The sequence below is a fragment of the Azolla caroliniana genome, unplaced genomic scaffold (genome assembly GCF_043228905.1).
Source record: "Azolla caroliniana isolate FFs.n. ecotype wild unplaced genomic scaffold, voAzoCaro1.0.p SCAF_10, whole genome shotgun sequence".
NCBI lineage: Eukaryota > Viridiplantae > Streptophyta > Polypodiopsida > Salviniales > Salviniaceae > Azolla > Azolla caroliniana.
Window position 1 is genome coordinate 4461386 of NW_028230445.1, and position 24970 is coordinate 4486355.

Here is a 24970-nt window from a genome sequence, read left to right on the forward strand (position 1 = left end):
CGATCAAGGGCGTGGGGGCATTGCGTAAAGTGGCAAATGCAGGTAGGGGCAATGTCCATAGGCGAGCTAGATATATTATTGGGAAGGGTGTGCAGGTAAGCACGTGTGGATGGGCGGGCGGATGGACGGACAAACAAACATAGGTAGGGGTAGTGGCCGGCCGGGCTCCATCCTCGAAGACCCGAAGACCCGAAGACCCGACGACCCATACCCTAGCTAGCCAGGGCCTAAGAAGAAAGACAGAGAGAGAGAGAGAGAGAGAAGGCATAATAAGGAAGGGTTCTTTTCGTTCATTCTCATTCAAAATTTTAATGTGTGTATGTGTGTGTGTGTGTGTGTGTTATATGTGTTATATGTGTATGGATGGATGGCTATGGTCTTCTTCTTCCTCTCCTTATACCGGTCGTTGCCACTCAGAAGAAGCAGCCGCACAGCAGCAGACATCAGTGCTGCCTGTCGTGGTGGTGCCCTACGGATTAGGGTTAGGGTTTTGTGCAGCTCCCCTCCCTCTCCCTCTCCCCTCGCCATGGCCCCTCCCGTCCCCTCTGCTTCTCCTTCTCCTTCTCCTTCGCCTTCGCCTTCGCCTTCTTCTCTCAAGGATCAACCTTACCACGAATCTGTCCTCCCGCAACGCATCCATAAGTTCTGCTGCATCCAGAAGGAGCTCTCCGAGAAAAACCTGCAGATCGGTGGATCTCTATTGAAGTACGTCCCTTCACACTCTCTCTATCGCTTTTTGCTGTTTTTCACTGGTTTCTCAAAAGAGCGAGAGCGAGCGAGCGAGAGAGAGAGAGAGAAAGAGAATATTTGAACAGAGATTCCTTGTTTTCGAATTTGAACTATTTAGCACCGTCACAGGGATAGGTTTTTTTCTTCTTCTTTGTATTCATTTTCTCTTTCTGTTTTCCGCAAGCAGGAATTTCGTTTTGCAGTGTTTCCTGATGACATATCTCGTTTCATTATATCTTGCCATACTTGACAGAGTTCAACATCATCTTGGAAGCTGAATTTACGTGTGTTTTGCTTTACACTGCGCTCTTTGATTACCACTTTTTGGTTTTCATCATGCATTGTACTTAATCTCCTTCATTTTCTTGTTTCACCGTGTTTCCTGATGCCATTTCTCAATTTTCAGTAATGTCATCCTTGATCGATCTCAACATCATTTTGAAAGGAGATGGAAAGTAGAATTCATGCAAAATTTTCTTCGCTCTGACTACCTTTTCTCGATTTGCATCATACATTGTTCTCTTACGATCCGTCAAAATTGGTATCACTGACAGAAAACTAGCAAATTTGAAAGAAAGGGTCATCTGATTTTTGTTCTCCTATGCTTTCTGATACTATTTTCGTGGTTATTAGTATGCCAAATTTAGCTAATCATCACTGTTTTTATTCATAGGAAGAACATTCTTGGAAAGAATTCGTGTAGTTCCTGCTTTGCTGTGATCTATTGTTTTCTATCGTGCTGCCTTAATCAAACACTGTTGTCACTCACAGAAAGTGAGGGTTTTTGAAAGAAGAGTTTATGCATTTGCTATGCTGCTTTGATGTCATTTCTCGTTTGTCTTCATGTTTACTTCAGGTCATCGTTGCTTTCACTCACTAAAAGCAACGTGGTTAAAAATGTTTATTACTTCTACGAGGAAACAAAGGATTCTGAAATGGAAACTCAGTTTTTTTTATGTCATTACTTGTTTTTTCATGCTTACATACAACACTGTTGTCAATGAACATTCACAGAAAGCAAAGACATTTTTAAACGGATGATTGATATGACTCTCGATTTGCTATAGTTCTGGTGCTGATGCCATTTCATTGTTTTCCTCACTCATACTTTATGTCAACATTGTTTTCATTCATTTCATAACAAAGGTTTCATTTCATTCGTGCTTTGCTGAATTGTTTTCTGGTGCTATTTCTAGTTTGTCATCGTGCTTACAATTAGTTCGTAATTGTTGTGACACAGAATTACGCTTCCTGATGGCACTGTAAAGGAGGGACAGAAATGGATTACAAGCCCTGTGGACATTGCCAAGGAAATAAACCCGAAAGGCTATCATAACTGGCTCATTTCTCGAGTATGTGTTTCTCTTTGCTCATTTAACTATGTATCTAGAAATATTGCTAGAAACTGGCTTTGCTCATATCGATTATGTATTTGGAAACGTGGCTGTTATCTGCTTGCAACAACTCACATGGAGACTTCCACTCCAATACTCTAGAGGCCATTCTATTGAAGAGGTGAAAAGACCAAACTGATTTAAGCCCAATGTTACATGGTCAAAATATTGACGATTGGTGCCTTGAGCATATCTTCCTAAAGAATGTTATAGCAAATATTGTATATATTTTATTGTTGCTTAGAACAGTAAGATATCTTTGTGGATGTTTGTAGTCAACTTTATCTTGAGTAGATAGGAGCAGCAGCTAGAGAGAGGAAACTGTGTAGCAGCAAAGACAAAAACATTAAGAGAATAAAATAATGTAGAGAAAAACAATCGGAGAAAACTTTGTATCAGCAAAGAGAGGAAAATGAATCGCCCAAGAAGAGAGCAAGTCATAGTTAACTCATAAAACTTTTGCTTTTCGGTGGTAATTCAGAGAAGCTCATAAAAAGATAGAGCAATGAAGTGTACAATTGTATAAGTAGGGAATGGATTAGTTATCTTGCTAATGGCTTGATAATGATGCACATAAAGAAGAAGAGGAAGTTCCCTGTGTGATATCATGCAACAAGGAGACCAATATCTCCAAGTGTATAGAAGAAAACAAGATTCCTTCTACTGGAAACTGTGACTAGTGCAGTTTCCTATGCAGTGAGCCTCCATAAAGAAAAGGCTGCTGCAACTCATTGATAATTGTTTGCTCTCTCTCTCTCTCATGGTTAATAATCTTCCTTTCGCCAATCTTGTTGACCTTACATGATTTATCAAAAGATAGTATGCACCATTTTCTTGGTGAATAGATCGCATGTTACATATGAATGTCTTGCTCTTGCAGCTTCAGCTTGTCTGTTGAGAGATCAAATGTTCTACCAATCCCCGTAGCTGACATATCCATTTGCCATAGTCTCCTTACTTTTTAGAATAATCAGTCAGATATGCACTTTGACCAATGTGCAACAACTACAGATGTATTTGACTGATCAGTGTGAAGACATTAAGCTCTTTTTTGTGCCATATTCCATTGTCTGCCCAACCACGGATATCACAATAATGTGTACCATGATCCATTCTTAAAGACAGGTTTGTATCTTCTGTGAAAGTTTTGTAATAATATTTGGTGGGAAACACACTTCATAATATTTATCAACAAAAAAATCTATTTGCAAAAGAGTTTGCCACCTGAGTGCACACTTGTTATATATTCTTGTACACTTGAGTGTACAAATTTTACATACATTCACAAAGGTTTTCGCAGGTGAATGACGTGCTATGGGATATGTCGAGACCGTTGGTGGATGATTGTACGTTGCAGTTCTTTACCTTCGAATCAAATGAAGGACGGGATACCTTTTGGCATTCCAGTGCTCACATACTTGGCGAGGCTAGTTGTGTTTTGTCATGCATAAAAATACTTTTCATCTTTCGGCTGTATCATGCGTGCCAAATATCTAATTCTTGCTCAAATCTGGTCTTCAGGCTCTGGAGTTAGAGTATGGTTGCAAACTATGCATTGGTCCTTGTACTACAAGGGGAGAAGTAAGTCTTCTTTGTCAACTTGTTAAATTTTTTAATATAGCATAGTTTTCAATCCTTTTACAGAGTCCTGTAATATTTTTCAGGGGTTTTATTATGACGCATACTATATGAACTTGACACTTAATGAGGAACATTTCAAACAGATTGAGACACGAGCATCTAATGTTGTCAAAGTAAGCTCATTTTGTATATTCTGCCAATTGATAGTAATGTGTTGCAAAGAGAAACTATAAAGTCAACTTGATAATCATGTCATATCACAGGAAAAGCAATTATTTGAACGTATTGAGGTTACTCGAGATCAAGCGAAGGATATTTTTGCAGATAACCCATTTAAAGTAATTTTTCTATTCCCTAGTCCATGCTTGATTCACCAAATGGTGGTGGCTTATTAGGATTTTGACTTGGGTTGATACAGATTGAGATAATTAACGAGCTTCCAGAAGATAAGACGATAACAGTGTACAGATGTGGACAGTTGGTTGACCTTTGTCGAGGACCCCACATTCCAAGTACATCGTATGTCAAGGCCTTTGCAGTCTTAAAGGTGCTTTTAAATATATAATACTTCTAGTGCACATTGCTGCATGTATGCTTGTCTAATACGAGCGGAAACTGTTTGTATGCAGGCATCTGCATCATATTGGAGAGGTAAAGCTGACCGCGAAAGCTTACAAAGAGTCTATGGAATATCTTATCCTGATCCCAAAAAGCTGAAGGTTTATAATCATTAACCTGTCTCTGAGACTATATGCATGTGTTATAACTTTCTTTCATATAAGATTAGTTCTCCCCTCCCAAAGTATATTATATTTTTGTTTCTCCTTGAAAAATGCTATCTATTGGAGTTAGAGTTATGCAAATCAGTATTCTTATCTAAATTATAATTCTGAATCCATATAATTTCTTATCTGATGAAAAGAGGATCACAAGAAATTAGATAAATTCAGTGTTGTATATATCCATATCTATCTTTGACTATACATAAGTAATAATTTCTTTCTTTTATATGGATGTATGAATGATAAGTCGGTGTAAACAGACATGAAAGATACATATTTTTGATTTTATAGTATACTGGGACCACCTTTTGGGAAAGCAACTTTCTGATCCTTCTTATCATGGAGTGTTGTGAAATCTCTCATGTTATTGCTGACCTAGGCCTTGGATGTAGATTTTTATCTTTGTTGCTCAATTTTTTGATGTATTTTTTTCTCTTAGGAGTATATCCATCAAATTGAAGAAGCAAAGAAGAGAGATCACAGAATTCTGGGGCAAGCACAAGAGCTTTTCTTTTTTCACCCATTGAGGTATTGATGTTTGCCCTCTTTCTCTATCTCTCTCCAGCAGTTGATGACCTGCATGCATTCTAAATGAATGTTTGCATGTCCGTGAGTGAACCTCACTGAAATTAATTCGATTGATTTGGTGTATTAGTATTTTTTCTCATCTATGTACCTTTGTGTATTAGTTTTTGGTCTCATCTATCTATCTATATATTATATGTACATGCGCACACATCTATACTTATATCTGTATCTGTATCCTGTCCATATTTGTCTCAGTATGGATAACATGAATACACCCATATTTGTGATCACTATTTGTCTAAAGGCTGATTTTGGCCTGTAGTAGATGTTAGTATATCTTTCTTTCGTTCTCTCCTAGCTGCTGACTAAGTTTTTTGACTATCTATAACTGCAGTCCTGGAAGCTGTTTTTTCCTTCCCCATGGAGCTCGAATTTATAACAAGCTAGTTGAGTTCATTCGTCGCCAGTACTGGAAGGGAGGTTATCAGGAGGTCTGTCAATAAAACAAAAACAGACTTGGGCCATTATTGTTATTTAGTTGTTATTTCCTTATGATCAATTCTGCGTTTTGTTTTTTGATTACAGGTCGTATCACCAAACATCTTCAATATGCAGCTTTGGGAAACGTCTGGCCATGCAGCGAACTACAAAGAAAATATGTTTACTTTTGAGGTGTAGATCTAGTGCATTAAGTCTAGGGTAGTGATTAAGATTGTGTTGTTAAATAGTGACAGTCAATGCAAATTCAATATTTCAGCTCATTGTTCGTTTTGATGCTTTGGTTACCTGTGTTGCAGATTGAGAAGCAGGAATTTGGTCTTAAACCAATGAACTGTCCTTCCCATTGTTTGATGTTTCTACATAGAGTACGGTCATACAGAGGTCAATCTCCTTCTGTGTGATTTAAACCATACTTTTCCCTTTATAGTAGTGTAACATGCCCTTGTTTATTTCTAATGCAGAATTACCAATTCGGTTTGCTGATTTTGGTGTTCTGCATCGGAATGAGCTAAGTGGGGCTTTGACAGGTCTAACTAGAGTGCGGCGCTTCCAACAGGTGGCTATTTTGAGATTAATTCTCTTCAATTTACCGTAGATTGATTGAAATATATCTAACACCTCTTCCACCTGCAGGATGATGCACACATTTTTTGTATGGAATCTCAGGTTTGAAATATAAATTTGTGTTTAGAATCATTCACATTAAATCTCAATATTAAGTGTGACCCTGATGGTACAGATATCAGGTGAAGTGAATGAAGTACTAAACATGCTTCAACATGTGTATGACATATTTGGATTTACGTTTGAACTCATGCTTTCCACGGTAACTAGAAAGCTCTAAGATTTTCATCTTCTTAACTGCTCTGTTCACAATTACAATTAGGTAGGAAACCACAGATCTCCATATACAATTGCTCATGTATTTACAATGGAATTGTCGATTAGAGACCTGAGAAGTACTTGGGTGAGATAGAAACATGGACACGAGCTGAGAAAGCTTTGGAAGAAGGACTGAATGCATTTGGAAAACCATGGCAGGTAATTACCTTTCTATTGGCATACCAAGCATTGCAGTGTTATGTGTTCGACATGGTAGTACTTTATGGATGCTCATCATCTGCAGATTAATGAAGGGGATGGAGCATTCTATGGACCAAAAATTGATATTCAGGTTTTTGATGCTCTGAAAAGGAAGTTCCAATGTGGAACTCTCCAGGTATGGGGTTTTCTGTGAGTAGGTGATGTTATAGTGGCTTAGGTAGTTTTTTAATCATAAAAGTATGTACCATGCAATTGGAAAGATACTATAAAATTGTGATTGTATATTTCACAAGTATTTTGCTTTTGCACAGCTATTTTAGTTACCTGCATTTTCCCTTTCTGTTTAACTTAGTTGGATTTTCAACTACCACAACGGTTTGAGCTCTCATACTCAGCAGAAGATGAGGCCAAGCGAGACCGGCCTGTTATGATCCATAGAGCAATATTAGGATCAGTGGAGCGCATGCTTGCCATGTTACTTGAGCATTATGCTGGAAAGTGGCCATTTTGGTTAAGCCCTCGCCAAGTGATAGTTTGCCCAGTGTCTGCGAGGTTTATTGATTATGCTCAGAAGGTAGGTGCAATAAATTCTGTATCCTTTTAAACTATTTGTGCTGCTTTTTTCTCATTTCATTTATGGTGGACCTCTTTTTCAGGTTCGCAATGACATACATGATGCAGGCTTTTATGTGGACGTGGATAGCTCCGATAGAAAGTTGGACAAGAAGGTCCGAGTATTCATTTGATTTGTACTGGATGAGGATAGAGAGCTATTTTAAAGTTATTATATTGTCATGCGGAAATTAACATTGTAACCCCTATGCCAGATTCGAGAGGCCCAATTAGCTCAGTACAACTACATCCTTGTTGTAGGTGAAAAGGAGATGGCTGATGGCACGGTAAGTTCATCGAAGCTTTTGTTTCAGTTTTTGGCATCCCTGAAACTTTTTCAATGGTTTTTTTATGTTGAGGTATGAAATTATACAGGTGAATGTTCGCACTCGAGATGATAATCAGGTACGCGGTACTAAAAGCATTCAACAGATAATAGAAGAATTCAAGGATGAAGTTGCTGCGTATCGTTGAGGTACATCTCCAAGTAGACTGGTGAGACTTTTCTATATATAAGAATGGTTTCTTAGTTTTGACATCATTGTCTCTATTTTTATTGCTATCGCTCACACAATTTTGCCAATTTAATATTATATTAATACGTCCCATAATTATGTTTGCAGAGAGGGCAGATACCTAATTATGGAATTCATCCCATAATTGTGTGAGCAAGCATGCTCATGGAATCTATGTTACATAAAACAAGCATGTAGGATAGGAGGGAGAGAGAGAGAGAGTTGATTCTTACAATTTCGAAATTTGTTGGATTAAAATTTTGTTAGGAACAAGCATTCAAGAAGACTATTCAACACTAATTATGTTTTCCATCTGGTAATTTAAAACACTTTTGCTCCTTTAATAAAAACATATTCGCCATCTTAAGTTCTGGCAGGAATTTCCTGAAGAATATTCAGTTACGAAAAGCAAGAGGAATTGATAGATGTTTTTCATTGAATTCTAAGTTTAATTTTAGTGGCATTACGAAGTGCAGCTACCATCATAGTCACCCCTTAATGTTGATGTTAGATATCAAATGTTACAAAGATATCTGAGTTGTGTAAACCACACAGCCATGACTCATATACATATAAACAGCGAGGATATCATTTGAAGCTGGAAACACGAGTAAGCAAAAGGTTGGAGTACATAGTGAATGAAATTTGTTTTCTGCTCCTAAATCACATGGAATGTGTTTTCTATTCCTGAAATTTACTATTGTAATTATGCTTACCTACTTCTCTTTTATGGTGTCTCCAAAAAGGATGGATCTTGTTGATAATGGAGCAATTTTCATAGCCTAGTTGTGGAGAAGTGCAGCAATTCCATCACTCAGACATGGTTTGTTTTGAAGGGAGGTGCAAATGAGATTGACCAATGTTTATAATGAATGTTATGTTAGCCTTGAAAATGAAGAGGATATGTATTATGTTAGCCTTGGAAATGAAGAGTTAGATTTTTTTTGCCTTACTTCACCTACAAAAAGGTTTGATCTGGTTGATAATGTAGAGATCTTCATAGCCTAGTTGTGGGCAAGTGGAACAATTTCATCACCAAGAAATGGTTCGTTTTGAAGTGGAAAATCGAAATGCAAATGCCATTGACCAATGTTTCTTGTTAGTGAGGAAAATGAAGAGGGTATATATTATCTTGGCCTTGCCATAAAAATGTTTGATGGGAGGTGCAAATGAGATTGACCAATGTTTATAATGAATGTTATGTTAGCCTTGAAAATGAAGAGGATATGTATTATGTTAGCCTTGGAAATGAAGAGTTAGATTTTTTTTGCCTTACTTCACCTACAAAAAGGTTTGATCTGGTTGATAATGTAGAGATCTTCATAGCCTAGTTGTGGGCAAGTGGAACAATTTCATCACCAAGAAATGGTTTGTTTTGAAGTGGAAAATTGAAATGCAAATGCCATTGACCAATGTTTCTTGTTAGTGAGGAAAATGAAGAGGGTATATATTATCTTGGCCTTGCCATAAAAATGTTTGATGGGAGGTGCAAATGAGATTGACCAATGTTTATAATGAATGTTATGTTAGCCTTGAAAATGAAGAGGATATGTATTATGTTAGCCTTGGAAATGAAGAGTTAGATTTTTTTTGCCTTACTTCACCTACAAAAAGGTTTGATCTGGTTGATAATGTAGAGATCTTCTTAGCCTAGTTGTGGGCAAGTGGAACAATTTCATCACCAAGAAATGGTTCGTTTTGAAGTGGAAAATTGAAATGCAAATGTCATTGACCAATGTTTCTTGTTAGTGAGGAAAATGAAGAGGGTATATATTATCTTGGCCTTGCCATAAAAATGTTTGATCATATAAAGCTCATCAATTTACTTTGTATTGCTTTTGCAAATAATTTGAAATGACACATTGTTTGATTGTGAATAATGTGTTTAGGCCATGAATCAGAATGAAGTGAAAGTAGGCATAAATTTCAATTGTAGGCGTTTTTTTCCTTATTCATCACTCCTCGAGAACGAAGTGAAAGTAGGCATAAAACTCCTTGAGTGCAATGTAATCATATTTGTGATAAGTTCCTTGTTTTGTGTACATGGGTGTTGCACATTTCGGAAAGGTGTGTTCATACTATAAATATTGGTACAAAGTTTAATCACGTTCTTGTAACCAAACATTGGTCTTTTGAATAGAATGCCATGTCTGCAAGATTGTCCTGAGTCCAAAGTACATGGAATTGCATGAAGCTATAAATCACAATAGAATAAAGACAATCCAATAAGTGGCTTCATAAGAGCGAACAATTGTTCAATGGTTTTTCTCATTTGTCACAAAAAGAATGCCTTATGTTCGAGCTTGATGGTTAAAGCAATTCCTTTATTGCTTTTAGCAAGCATATGTGGAATCAACATAAACTAAGCAAACAAATGTACTTATGATTTTAAAAATAACATTTTTGTGTGAAAAGGTAATACATAAACTAAGTCTCATGGGCACATGACATATAATCATCAAGAATCCTTGTGAAATGTTGATTCATAACACTTCTTTAATCAAAATAATTAGTTTTGAAAGAGTGCAACCAACAGAAAGAATAGAAAACTTGATCCCGAGTGACATCGTTATGATTAGTGATATACTCATGGACATGAGCAAAAACAAAACTTGGTGCACAACACCATTATCCCTAAAAAATCTTCCTACGTGGTAAGGAAATATCTAGGATTAGGCACTATGCAAAAAACAAGTGTTGCACAAGTGTATATCAATTTCTTGTTTCTTTCAACTATTCTAAGAATCCTACAACTATGCCCCAAGGCCCAAGGATAGAGGGATGCAAATGAGGAAAGTAATGAGTCATTGTTTGAAAGAAGAAAGAAGGAGTTCACAAGTGTATAAGCACCTAAACATCCAACAATAAAAAACCTAACCATGGTGTACATCATAATCTTGGAAAACTTGGAAATGGAAGGAAAATAATATGTTTTTAATTGTACTAAAACACATGCCTAGAGAAGATACACAACCATAGGGCACACATGGTTCAATTATCGAAAGATTCATGAAAAACACATAAAACATTAGAGGACAAACATACTCCAACAAAAGCAGTCAAACAATAAAACATTGAGGCACGTTCTAAGTAGCTAAAATTAATCATTATCTTCTAAAAGAAGGGGATTGTGGAATAATACAGAAACATCATTAATAATATAAGGATTCATTTCGGATGAAAAGTTAGAACCATTCATATGAAGGGACACGTTTCAACCATAAATACACTCAATAGAATACACTATAATTCAATACATTTTAACTTTCTTCTAATATATGCAGATATTCGTGCATCCTCATAGGAAGACAATGTCACAATGCTAGCTGATTTGACGAGTATACCAAACATTTTCATGACACTAATGATTGCATTATTGACATCTTATTCAAAGAAATTTGTTATTGTCTACGTGGATGGTATCCTTGCCAATTGTATGTAAGACTTTGATAATCTTCCAAAGAGTTTTTATCTCATTCATAATAATCACGTTATCACAAATAAATTGAAATGTAACTTCCTTCTTTTTGTGACTTATAACATACAATAATTCGGTGTGAAATTAAAGACTTTGAATCTCTTCTTAAGTGGTCATTGTCAAGAAGATTGAGGAACTTTACTCATTTCTTGAAGTATTTAGATTTCATAGAAACTTGGTCTTTGAAATTATCACTAGTTCGTTGAAGGGAAAGGAAAGTGTTTCAAGGGAAATAGAGCAATGCCATCCTTAATAAGCCTTGTCTTATAGAAACAAAGACATTAGGAAAGTAAGGTAAAATATCAAAGTATTGTAACAATGCCAATTGTATATTCAGATTAAAAAATTTGTGTTTAAGGAAAAAATGTTGCAATCGCAAAAGAGAGTTGCATGTATCTATTGGTTGGATCCCTAGAAGATTTTGGATTGTGACATTGGCCTTCCACTTGGCAAATTTGTACCCCCTATATTGTGAACTCTAATTTCTCTTCAGAAAGAGGCTAGAGAGGAGTTGGTAAGGTGTCAATCCCAACTGCAACGCTTGAGGAAGGCAGTCATCTCAGCCCAAAAGCTTACGCAAGTGGACCCACACTATTCTTGGGCGAAAGATAGACTGCAGGAAGCCACAAGGGTGTTGTAGGAGATTAGGTAGCAAAGGGAGCAATTCCTCTTCAGAAAGTCGGCAACATGGTGCACTATCAAGGGAGATAAAGTTAACATGGAGTTTTTTCTTACCAAGGTTCCAAAACTGAAGGGAAAGCCTATTCTAAGTCTTAAGCGAGAGGATGATTCATTGACAACTGACCAAGATGAAATCTTGCAAATGGCAACAGGCAGAGCCGGTATGGAAACCAAATGTTGAATTCAGATGGATTGCAAAAAGGGAAGGCACCAGATATCTAGGAATGTGGATTGGTGTAGACATCAACAAAAGAATACAATTGCAACAAATTCAAAGTAAAATTTGTGACAAAATTCGCATCTGGTCAGGGATGAATATATCATTAGCTAGCAGGATCATAGTAGCTAACCATGTGCTCTTGTTTACGCTGTGGCATGCGGTTTCAGTGTGGATGTTTGACAAACATGCTATTCGTATTGTTAAAGCGTGTATCAAGGGTTTCTATGGGCTGGGAATAGGAAAGACAACGTGACAACTAAAGTATCATGGTCTACGTTGATTCTTCCCAAAAATAAGGGGGGGTTTAGGATTGATCGACCTTGGAGGACAAAGTCAATCATTGCTATGTAAGGTATTCGTAAGGAGCTTGCTACCCGGAAATGAGTTATGGAAAACGTTGATTTTTAATAGAAGCATCCTTTGGAGTCCACAACTTGGTGGGCATTGGAAGCCACATAAATCATGGTTATTTTGTATGGACTTAAAGCTTAGGAAATCTAATTGGTTGGCTGATCGCACATGCATGTTAGTGATGAAGGCGTGGGGTATGGTCCGTGGGCATCTTAACCGTATAGGTCCAAGTACTAATGCTAAATGGATGCACCAACCCCTATTGTGGAACGAGACCTTAAAGTTGACTGAGGGGAAGATGCTTGGCTAGAGCAAGGGTATGTCGTGGGCTATATTGCATGGTGTTGGGATTCAGTCAATGGAAAATTGGATGCAGTTGTCCCCTAGTAATCGGGATAAATTATATGAAGACGCGGGAAAGTTCAGAAATGATAGGAAGATGCTTGACCTAGTCGATAAAGTTGTCTACTCTATTCCTATTAGTAATGGGGAAGAGGGTGAATGGTTCATACAATGTGCTGATGCCGGAAAACTGATCAATGTCAAGGGTCTAGGAAAGAATGGGAAGATCATCCAGTTGGGATTAGTAGTTGCAGGTGCTCGTTGGTTCCCGATTAGATTTGTGGCACGAGACAGTAAGAAATGGAAGGTGAATCCATCAATCAATGAGGTTGAGGAGGATTGGATCTTGTATGTTGTTGAAGGCAAGCCACTCGAGTGTTTAGAATGGGATCCTGCAGAATATACGTGGAGGGACGAACAAGGTAAATCATGTGGTTTCTTTGACTACTCAACTTGCTTGGGGAGACATTTATGCTGGCATCGTGAGAAGATTGTCAACAAATCAACCCATGTAGCTGTCGACTCGGTCTTCGTGGATAAAACCAGGAGCAGGATATGGAACTCATCCCTCCCCGAGAGGGTCAAGGTGTTTTTTGGTTAATCACCCATCGGGCTGCTCCAACTAAAGAGTGGTTGTGGAAAAGGGGTGACATGAGTAATAGCAAGGCTTGTGGAGCGAGTTTGGAGGAAATCGCACATTATTTATGGAGTTGCCCACGAGCCCAAGAAGTTTGGACGAGGAGCTTAAGAATTTTGGCTTGATGCGGGATTGAAGTTCAACTATCCAGTGCAGCAGTTGTTTGGTTAGCTACTGAATCGGCTGCATGGTTTCATGGGTGGAATGGAAATAATCCTTCTTTAAAGGTGGTGAATGGAACTGTAGAACCTGTAGCTCAAGGAGGTTCATTATACATACAGGAACAATATGTAGATATTTGGTTTTTAGTGGCTGGCTTTACTGTTTGGCAAGTGTGGGTATCTAGGTGCAAGGAGTTGTTTACCGAGAAGCAAACCCCATCGACTGAGAGTTTAATGATGATTTGGTTTAATCCGATTTCTATGTTACAATGAAAGTTTGACAACCTTCAGGGGCCCTCTGATGCAAGTGAATAAGCTAGATACCGCTCCCTCCTTAAATGGAGAGGTTCTCTGATGCTACAAATGGTGGATGGCAATGCAAAGTGGATTTATCAGCAATCCCGGTGGCTATTTCCTCCAAAGGTACCAAACATAGAGGTGGGCGCTGAATTGTGAAGAGATTGGAGGGTGTCTTTGCTGAATGTGGGTTGTGTGAGGCTCATGTTGTGGGGATTCTGTCGAGTAATTCTGTGATGAGGTTTTGTTGCTTCATTTATACATGTTTTCTTGTAGTCATGCAAAGTGGCTTGTAACATATGAGTTGTATATTATCCTATGTACTTTTTCTTAACTAATGGAAGTAGAAATTTTATTGGAAAAAAAAAACTTATTTTCTTATTTCTCATGTTAAAAATGCATCCTTTTCCCATTCAATTGGTGTGTAGTTCTAGATGGTTCCTTGATGTATATAAACAATATGAAAACTTCGAAGCTTACAGAACTCCATAGGTATGAAACCATATTCATACAAGTCCAAGCTAAACATAACATGTACATGATTATGACGGGAGATAGCATCAAAGCCAGAAATTAAGCAGAAGGAAATGTCCACTTGAAATCAACGGATGGAAATGTTTAGAAGACTTTAAAACCTACAAAAGCCCATAACTATGAAGCCATAATTATGCAAATCCTATGCAACAAAACCATATGATACATGACAACCTACATGGCCCGCTCAAAAAATGTGGTGGAAGGTCTTGATAAGTGTACAAATTTCAGAAAGATTATAGCGTCAAGTTGTTAGGGTAATAAATAATTTTGGTTGAATATTCTAAATCAAACATTTGGCTCACTTAAAGTGTTGGTCTTATGGCCCCACTAAATATGTAACATTAAAGCTTTACATTGAATGATATTTTTCATGATCTATAACTTATATCTTGTTCCCATCACATACAATAGAATATTGAACCTTGGTGAATGTCTCAAGTTCCATCAGCACTTTGGAGGCTTTGAAGTTGTAACTCTACCCTAATAATGATACTCATAAGGGGGAATGACAAACATCTTATTTTTTGAGTTACTTTCAACAACGATCATCTCTTTGTGTCTCTTGTTTTATCGAGTGTTGGAATGTGATTAAATGAGCCCAAGTTTTTCTAGAGAGAGCCACAACAATTTACAAACTATGTAGCATGTATCCTAATTAGGGGATATCACAAGGGAGAGCCAAATCTAGGCCATCTTCATGTGTGTTTGGATCTCCATCCGTCATCATTTAGTAAGGTTGGGATACTCATATGTTACAAACACCATGCAAATAATTTTGGAATGATGACCAGAATGCCAATTTGGGAAACTTCAATAGTAAAACACTCTCGAATTATATATATTGTATGATATTGCATTTCAAGGCTCGAGTTAGTAGATTTTCATTATAATAATTTAAGATTGCTAGTGTAGGTTGTGGGTTTGAATCATTGCTTCTACACATCTTGCATAAAACTTGTACCACGACTTCGGTTATGTTTTTGATTCTCTAATGTTTCACACATTTGCTACATATGTCGCACCAAATTTCAATGCCATCTTCTTCTCTAAACAAGGAGATCACACTCACAGGTACACGTTAGAGCCATTGTTTTGATTGCCATCTCTACCATTTCTTCCTCATGACTTAGCTCACATTCACTTGTATGTGAGATTGGGCATCGGGGGCAAGTGAGGACACTTGTCAGTCTATGCATTTTTGTCATCGAACAAGTTTGTGAGTTTGAGAATTCACGGTTTGTTTAGAATGTTCCACACTTTGTCAACCTGAGTCCAATCCCTACACTTGCATTTCTCTCAAACAACCACAATGTGTGCTTTCAAATATATCGTCACATTCACTAGTAAAATTCACAAACATCGCAAGCCACTACTAAGGGGCCGCAACAATTATGTGTTTCACATTCGGTTCCATGGTTCATATTTAAATTTTTGTGGACAATAATGATACTACATCTCTCTCTCTCTCTCTCTCTCTCTCGTAAATGTATGTTTATATTAAAACAACATGATAATACAAAAAAAACCTTGCTATCAAAACTACGTCAAAGATAGCGATGTGGCAAGGGCAACCTTCTAAGGTGCTGCAATTCAAAGTGACATAAATGTACAAAGTTCCCATACAACATAACTGTGAAAATTGCCAAATCAACTTTCCTCTTATCCTACATATCTGTTGAGATACTCCAGAAAGCCCATCAAATAAGAAACCATTTCGCAAGTTCCAAATATACTACATGTCCAAGTACCGCAAATAATCAAACACAAACTTATACTCTAGGGATGGTAAAACTCTCTCTCTCTCTTGGGTAAAAGTACACAATTATATTAATTGTATGTAAAATCCACTTACAACACTACGTTCTACGTTCACTACATATACGATGTCTTATATCATTCTCTTTTCATCTTTCAATACCCTTCTTTGTGGTTTTCATGGGTCATTGTAATGTTTTCAGCATAATCATTTTGTCATGTATGCAAAATTTCTACTAATGAAGAATAATTTTTCAAAAAAAAAACATCCCCTTACAAAACTTATTATTCTCCTCTACCCATCTATCCTATGTAGGGAGATGGACGTCCTGTAATGCCATTGGAAAACCTGAATATGAATTTGAGGAAATGATCCCCACATGGGGCCCACATGCTCTGACATCCAAAAATTACACATAAGAATACCTTTCAACTTCTTCATATACGCTTTCACCCCATGTTTACTATCAAACACGAAAGCATTATGCATATTCCAATTGTGTTGTAGTCCCCAATAACGTAAAAATTGGAACAATATCTCCATGTCATCATTTGAATCATTTTGTCAAACATACTTAAAAAAAACTCATTGTTGAGGTCTCAAATAATAACGGGTTAAAACTTGCCAAATGTCCGATAAATACTTCCAAATGGTACACACTATAGGACGTTTAATGAACCTATGTGTACTGTCCTCCAACTGAATGATGCAAAAGAAACAAGTGCCTGACCCTAGTCCTCGTCTCTTTAAGGCTGAACCTAATGGGAGCCCACCAATCAATGAATCTCCATATGAATACCTACGAAATTGCAAACGGGAATGCCACCGTGTTGTAATATTTGCCACTATGTTGCGTTCATCTTACATACATTCAATACATTTTCTGCTTTAGGAGATAGGCAAGATAATGATCCGACATTGCATGATGGTACAATATATATGTAGTGAGCTGTAACAAGCGTGTACCATCATATAACCGCCAATCCACCCAATGTGTAACCTTTGTTTTCAATGGCAAAGATCTATGCAACGATGGTATACCTTGTGATTTCTCTTGTCTTTGTCTTTGTCTCTCCTTCTTCTTCTTTTCCGCGTAACATGTAGTGAATATATTAGAGTACAGGAAAAACCTGGTCTGTCCTAATTACAAATAACGAGGATTAGTGTCTAGATTGGCATGGTCAACCTCTTAGAGTCTTCAAGGTACCGGCGGTAAAAGGACGGGCAGGTAAATAAAGGAGAGATCATCGAAGCCAGGAATGTCCGCCAGGGAAAATTCCCAAACAGGCGGAAATGTCCGCCCCGAAAAATTCCCAAACGGACGGAAATGTCTGCCCCGAAAAATTCCCAAACAGGCGGAAATGTCCGCCTCGAAAAATTGCCAAACGGGCGGAAATGTCCGCCCGGAAATCGTCTTGGTGGCCAAAGGCATAACACTCATTTTCTCTCTCTTTCTCTCTCTCTCTTTCTGAGAGCTATATAAATGCTTGCCAACTACAAATTCTCTTCTTCCCCTCTCTCTCTTTCTCTCACTCTCTCTCTACACAGTTAGTTCATCATCATCGGCCATGGCGACCTCTGCATTCGAGCACGTCCTGCAGGCTCCAGACGATCCTATACTTGGCGTCAGTAGTCCCTTCTCTTCTTCTTCCCTTATATCTCTTACTTCTGAACATTGTTCCTCTTTCATTCATCTCTACTGACCAGATCTTTCTCTTCTTCTTAGTCTTCTCTTATATCTTTCTTAAAATTCTTCCTCTTTGATTTATCTCTACTGACCAGATCTTTCTCTTCTTCTTAGTCTTCTTTTATATCTCTTTACTTCTTACAAATTGTTCCTCTTTGATTTATCTCCACTGACCAGATCTTTTGCAAGAGATGGTTTTGCATGGTTTCTCTTTCTTCAAATATTTGCATGTTGTTAACCGAGAAACTCTAATAATGCGATCTTTCTGACAGGTTACCATTGCTTACAACAAGGATCCAAGCCCATCCAAGCTCAATTTAGGCGTTGGTGCTTATAGAACTGAGGTTATCTATTTTGATATATCTATTTTAATTTCCATTATCCCGTCGATTCTCTGAGTAGATCTTGTTTTTATTTGAGACTTCAAAGATATTTATAAGTTCTTCCGATTGATCCTGCAAGAATGAAAGCCTGATGCCGACCTTCTTCTTTTAAATTTAAATATACATATTTATATTACTAATCTGAACGATTTAATTAGGAACACTTTATTCTGTCAGGCTTAATCGAAGCTATGGTTTTGATTGTTTCAGGAAGGCAAACCTTATGTACTCCGAGTTGTCCGAGAAGCTGAACAGCGCTTAATCCATGATCTGTATGTGTTTACGATTATTCTTAAATCATCATATTATGTGGAAAGCGTTGAAGGATTATGCTCAAATCTTCAAATTGATATTGTGGAAACTGTTGTTATGCAATAACTCTTAAGGATAATGCTTCAAATTCATACTTTATGGAAAATGTTATCGTGTAATTGCTCGTGATAATTCAATTGATCTGAAAATTGTATTGGCTTTGTCTAATGCAGCTCACGGAACAAGGAGTATTTGTCAATAACTGGGATTCCTACATTTACTCAGCTCAGTGCTAAGCTTATTCTCGGTGAAGACAGGTCTGTGAGGCCATTCATTGTCTTTGTTCTGCTTAAAATGTCTTTCTAAACAGTCTTTACCTTATATAGATGTTCGTCTTTTGGATCCATTCCCATTTTTATGTAAATTATGATTAAACAGTCCCGCTATTAAAGAGAAAAGGATCTGTACTGCTGAGTGCTTATCTGGAACTGGATCACTCCGAGTCGGGGCCGAATTTCTCGCTAGACATTATGCCAATGTAAGCTATCCTACCTTCTACCAAACTGAGCATTAGAAACTATTAAAATGTTATAATCTCTTAAACGAACATGTGACTTAAAGCTCTTTCAATATGCTTACAAAGGCATTTTGTTTATATTGATTTTTCAGAAGGTCATATATGTTCCTATCCCAACATGGGGTAACCATCACAAGGTTTTTGGTTTCGGAGGCCTTGAGGTGGAAACTTACCGATATTATGATCCTAAAACACGGGGATTGGATTACGAAGGTGAGTTAGGATTTGAGTTGAGAAAAATCGTATATTCAAATGAAGAGTCTCACTATGTTAAAAATCTAAGGCTAGGGGTAGAAGGCCCATTTGCACCTGAATACCTAATATTTCTAGCCTTTATACTAACACCCAGTTGACTTTATGTGTCATACTATGTATATGCACATAACAAAGACAGGCCCATCTTTGGACAAATTATGCTATCCACAGGCAAATGGGCCTATCTACAGCCTTAATGTCATGTCCTGATTAAAGTTATATGCGTGCACAAGTCAAATACATGCTTCTGTCTGGATAAAAACGCTATTCGCATGCAATAGAACCATCTCTAGCTGTAATATCTAAGATTATCCGTGCATGCATGTGCGTGTGTTTGTGTAACATTTCAGACTGGTTTCTATAAGTCTTGCAAATGACATTAAGAGGAACATTTGTGCAGGCTTGGTTGAAGATCTCAATGGAGCACCTTCAGGTGCAGTGGTATTGTTACATGCCTGTGCACATAATCCCACTGGAGTTGATCCAACACCTGAACAATGGGAAGGTATACGAAAGGTTATCCGGAGCAAGAACATGCTACCTTTCTTTGATAGCGCTTATCAGGTGAACTGAAAATTAACTTGGTTTATCCTCTTTCTCTAATTAGAGGTGTTATAACTAATATCATTACATTAGACAGCTGCTATTCATTTCTTTGTTTTAGTTTCAAGATGAGAATCATACCATCATTGGGTCTTCTAGGCCATCTTGGTTACTTAGGACGCAAGCTTATCGTTCTTTCTGGTTAAAGCAGCTTCAATGTTTCAACAGGGTTTTGCTAGTGGTAGCCTTGATATAGATGCATACGCTGTCCGATTGTTTGTGGGTGATGGAGGAGAATGCTTTATCGCACAAAGTTATGCTAAGAACATGGGCCTTTATGGTGAAAGAGTCGGAGCTCTGAGCATAGTACGTGAAATAAAAACCAAAAGGCTATTTATTATCTGCCATCTTGAACGGTTTTTTTTATTATGGCTTTAATCTTATATTTCTCTTCAAAACGCTAGGCTATGTTTTATCACCTTGAATCTGTATGGTTTTGTCTCATGTTTTTCTTAATAATCTGTCTTAAAATGAATTTATATCCAGGTATGTAGAAGTGAACCAGTTGCCGTTCGTGTAGAAAGCCAACTGAAACTTGTTATTCGGCCTATGTATTCCAATCCACCAATACATGGGGCAGCTATTGCATCCACTGTGTTGGGTGACAAGTAAATATATTTATCCTCAACCATGCATTGAAGTATTGCATAATCTTGTTGTATAAACATGAGAAGAACTGAAATTCTGTGTAAACTTGAAACCCCCCTTTCTATAAAAGGTTGCCAAAACTGAAACTTACTGAAAATGTCCAAATTTATGTCATGAAATTTGATATGAATGGTGAAACCTTATCTGGGGGCTTAAAATTATCTGAAGTTTGGAGGGAGTTTTTAATAAAATTCATGGCTTTTCATCTTTGTCCATCCAGGGACTTATTCAATGAATGGACCGTTGAATTGAAGAACATGGCAGATAGAATCATTAAAATGAGGGAAGAACTTTATGAAGCACTGAAATCTCGAGGTATGTATGTGTATTTAGTTCGGAGGAGGTTAGTTAGTTTGGATTCATCATGAAGCGTGATGGCATCATACATGTCCCTCTCCCCCCTATAGGCACACCTGGAGATTGGAGCCATATTATCAAACAAATTGGAATGTTTACATTCACTGGGTTGAACAAGGATCAAGTTGCCTTCATGACAAAGGAATATCACATTTACTTGACATCTGATGGGTAAGTCATTATGTCTAATAGCCATGAAGTCACAATAATTTGGGTTTTTAAAACTTATTCACTCATTCATTGGTTTTGAAAACCATTGCAGGCGGATTAGCATGGCGGGATTAAGTTCTAAAACTGTTCCACATCTTGCTGATGCTATCCATGCTGCTGTGACAAAGTAATTGTGTTCTGATGTGTATTTTAAGTTAAATAATAACTGAATAAGATATGGAGAGTAAAGAAAGAACCTCAAGATGTTCTTCTCTCTTCCATGGTTCTTCAAATTTTGTTCCACAGGTTATGTGTTACTCAGAAGAGAGAATAAAGTTTGAAACTAACTTCAACTTTTGGAGATTTGTTATGGCAATATAAATCAAACCCAAAACAATTCAATTTAACATTTGAGTTTTGGATATATGTTATAGCAATAGCTTACAACATACAAATGATTTCGGTGATGGATGGATTACCATTCCGTAAGGTTTTGAGTCTTCGATACCGAAAGAAGAAGATGGAGAAGATTAAGGATTTTCTTTTCTAAGTTCTTTTTCTAAATTACATATTAAACAGTTTGACTTGGACAATTCTAAACCATATAAGTCAAAACCGAACTGTTGCTTGTGATATTATGGTGTGAATAAGTCACTTGTATACATTAAGGATAGGAGATTAAGAGAATACATTAAGAATATTAAGAGAATAGTCACTTGTATGCATTAGAAGAAGATTAAGAGAATAGATTAAGTATTAGTCAATTCAAGTTCTTTTTCGAAATACATATTAAACTGTTTGACTTGGACAATGCTAAACTAGATAAGTCCAAACTGAATCGTTGCTTGTGATATTATGGTGTGAATAAGTTACTTGTATACATTAAGGATAGGAATCAGCTACAATTGGTTTGGGCTTAATTTGCTTAACAGTGTCCAAGCTAAACTGTTCCAAACCTAAACCAAACTAAACCCTTGGCTTTATTGGTTTAATGTTATCCAAACCAAAATGGTTAAGCCTTAATTGGTTTATGAGATTTCCAACCTAAACCGAACCGTAAATCGGTTAAAGCTTAAACATCAATATTCCTAAAACTGCAAGAATAAACATTTCGAAATTTTGGTTTAAGGTTGTATTTCACAAACGTTAAGTATTTCAAAAGTCCAAAATTTCATGAGTCGTCCAAATATAAGAATTCCACAACATTATCCTATGCCATCGTCTTCAGGTATACAAATGTTTGTACCATCAAGTAAATCCAACCACGATCTAATGTATATCTTCACCTTGAAGTGCTTAAATTCAACTAAAACCTGTCGTCAAAGTTATAAAAAGCTTCAAAGTTAGCTTCCTTTGAAGGCGTCGATGAAGTTGGAATTGTCAAATATTCCTAGGTCATCTTGTACATCCTTTGTAAAGCAGACCTATTTCAATTCATCAATTTGATAATATCATCAAATGTGTTTAAAACTTGTTACTAAACCAGAGTGAAGAGGGTCTATGTGAGTCTTTCTTTGTGGAAGCTTTAAGAAATCTTCAATGTCTCAACTTGTTAATGATTCATCAGACTTCTCATGGATACCTAACTTTTTACAAAACTCCAAATGTTTTGGATAATATCCTTCAAATGTATCATTGGATGGAGAAGCATGGACAATATTGGGATGATAGCTTGTGTTCAATATATTTTGGATCAATTTTATATCTGGATGTCTCTTTGTTGGATTACTTGGTTTTGGAACTCTACATCAAGATAGAAGACACTATTAGTAAATTGTTTTGAAAATGATACAATCACAAAAGATAAAAAAATGAAAAATGCCAATCTAACAAAAATATCTTGGGTCAAGAAACATTGCAATTCAAGATGGAATGGATTTTCATGATTCATCGTACATGATTAGATATTGTAAACATTTGTTACTAGCTTCTTGTTGAGCTTCAAGAGTGGTCTTCTTGAATGGTGACTCAATTGAGTCCACATCTATAGATATATAAATATTACAATGTGATAATAAATGACTGAATGTAAGTGTTACTATTGAGAGTGTTGGGTACTTTGAGCCTCTCATGCAATTAATAAGCAATCATTTGGATGAGTTTATGATCAACAAACTCATGAACTTATGGCTTGTTGATACATTATTAGAGTTGAATTCCATGTAGTAACTCAATCGAGACATGGTGGTCCTCGTGCTCCATTCTCATGCATATTTTTTTGAAATAGTTTTATTAATTTTAATTTTGTGTATATAATGTAATTGTTTCCTTAACTTCATAGTAGGAGTAATAACCTTTAATGTAGACTTTATACTACGTTGATATTATGAAGCATGCATCTTAACATATGTGATGAATTTGAAATGTCTTGTCCATGATGACTAAGTAACAACCTAGCCAATTCTTTTGATGCAACTATACTTTCACTAGTACCATCAAGTGTTGTGGATGGAAGATGTCAAGAGATACCAAATGATTTTAGACATGAGAATAAAGCTCGTCCGATACATTGTACGACTCGATCTCTTGGAAAGACACTTAGAAAGTCTAAAAGCACACTAATCGGTTTGTTAGACTCTAAATAGACCCAAATAAAGTCATTGGATAAAATCCTTTCAAAATTCAAACCATTAGTTGCAACCCCATCATATGTCATAGCGTATCTAAAACTTTTTGAGGCAAATAAGTAATAAGTAATTGATAGAGAACGACATACATTCGTTATACTAATATTTTAACTATATGAGCTTATTAAGTTGATAACCTTGTGAGGAATCATGCACTAATCTTATTAAACTAGAGTACTCACATGTGCATGGCATTATCCGTGGGACAATAAGATTAAGGTGTGAAAGGATCGTAAAAGTAAAGACTTGTGAAAGGGGATGAGTACGTCAAGATAAAAGAAGCCGAGCACTAGCAACCATGGGGAAAAGTAACCGACATACAATCAACAGTAAACATAGGCTATAAACTGAAATACAAGTAGTGTACTAATATGTAGCAGTGGCAACAATTGTAAATAGTCCACATGATGTATCAATATACATATACATCTAGGGCAAACATAGTAATGTGACGATAATAGAAAGACGAGAGAGAAAGATAGATAGATAGATAGATAGATAGATAGATAGATAGATAGATAGAGAGAGAGAGAGAGAGAGAGAGAGAGAGAGAGAGAGAGAGAGAGAGAGAGAGACGCCATAGCTGTGTGCGTAACAGCAAACGCCAAGAACCCTATGTGGGTGATACACTCATAATCAGAGTGTTGTAATCTTTGCCTTGTACATCCATTGTATAGTGAAGTTTCTGCTCTCCCATGGTTTTCTCCCGTTTTAGGGTTTCCACGTAAATATCTGTATATTGTGTCGATGTGTGCCTGTGTTGTGTATTTTTTCAGCATTGTTTGATCTTGTGGTTTTATGAATCGATTCTCAACAAGAAAGGAGGCAAAGGTTGCCGGACTAAGCACCTCGTACCAACTCCGGATATCTCAAATTTAACTCAACTCAGGATATCTCATAATCAGAGTGTTGTAATCTCTGCCTTGTACATCCACTGTACAGTGAAGTTTCTGCTCTCCCGTGGTTTTCTCCCGTTTTAGGGTTTCCACGTAAATATCTGTGTATTGTGTCGTTGTGTGCCTGTGTTGTGTATTTTTTCAGCATCGTTTGATCTTGTGGTTTTACGAATCGATTCTCAACCGGAAAGGAGGCAAAGGTTGCCGAACTAAGCACCTCGTACCAACTCCGGATATCTCAACTTTAACTCAACGCAGAGACTGCCAAAGAGGCAATGAACACTCTCCGGGTCCAATATGAAATGGGCAAAGAGCTGGTGAAGGCATTAGTTGCAAAGCACTAACAAAAGCTGAATCTAAAGGTCGACGAGATACTCACTCGCGGTTGG

General features: G+C 37.0%; 2 protein-coding genes across 3 annotated transcripts; both read left to right on the top strand.

The window, feature by feature from the left end:
- The first annotated feature begins 390 nt into the window (after positions 1 to 390).
- Positions 391 to 8047, top strand: LOC147858775 (Threonyl-tRNA synthetase). 2 transcript variants are annotated; one of them, XM_087325804.1, is made up of 22 exons: positions 391 to 705; positions 1970 to 2081; positions 3424 to 3558; positions 3654 to 3704; positions 3788 to 3877; positions 3968 to 4042; positions 4123 to 4251; positions 4334 to 4423; positions 4926 to 5014; positions 5409 to 5505; positions 5600 to 5686; positions 5812 to 5896; positions 5977 to 6071; positions 6149 to 6181; positions 6255 to 6341; positions 6464 to 6556; positions 6642 to 6734; positions 6912 to 7133; positions 7216 to 7287; positions 7387 to 7458; positions 7547 to 7666; positions 7795 to 8047. In XM_087325804.1, the coding sequence occupies exons 1-21, from the start codon at positions 527 to 529 to the stop codon at positions 7643 to 7645; spliced, it is 2085 nt and encodes a 694-aa protein (XP_087181930.1). In that variant the 5' UTR covers positions 391 to 526; the 3' UTR covers positions 7646 to 7666; positions 7795 to 8047. The 2 variants fall into 2 exon arrangements, with proteins under 2 accessions (XP_087181930.1, XP_087181931.1); XM_087325805.1 differs by having other exon boundaries at positions 7547 to 7646.
- A 9584-nt stretch (positions 8048 to 17631) lies between these two features.
- Positions 17632 to 21465, top strand: LOC147858776 (aspartate aminotransferase, cytoplasmic isozyme 1-like). The gene is made up of 12 exons (XM_087325806.1): positions 17632 to 17771; positions 18106 to 18177; positions 18427 to 18488; positions 18702 to 18785; positions 18907 to 19006; positions 19138 to 19258; positions 19701 to 19864; positions 20072 to 20209; positions 20390 to 20511; positions 20772 to 20866; positions 20959 to 21079; positions 21171 to 21465. The coding sequence occupies exons 1-12, from the start codon at positions 17715 to 17717 to the stop codon at positions 21247 to 21249; spliced, it is 1215 nt and encodes a 404-aa protein (XP_087181932.1). The 5' UTR covers positions 17632 to 17714; the 3' UTR covers positions 21250 to 21465.
- The last annotated feature ends 3505 nt before the right edge of the window (positions 21466 to 24970 follow it).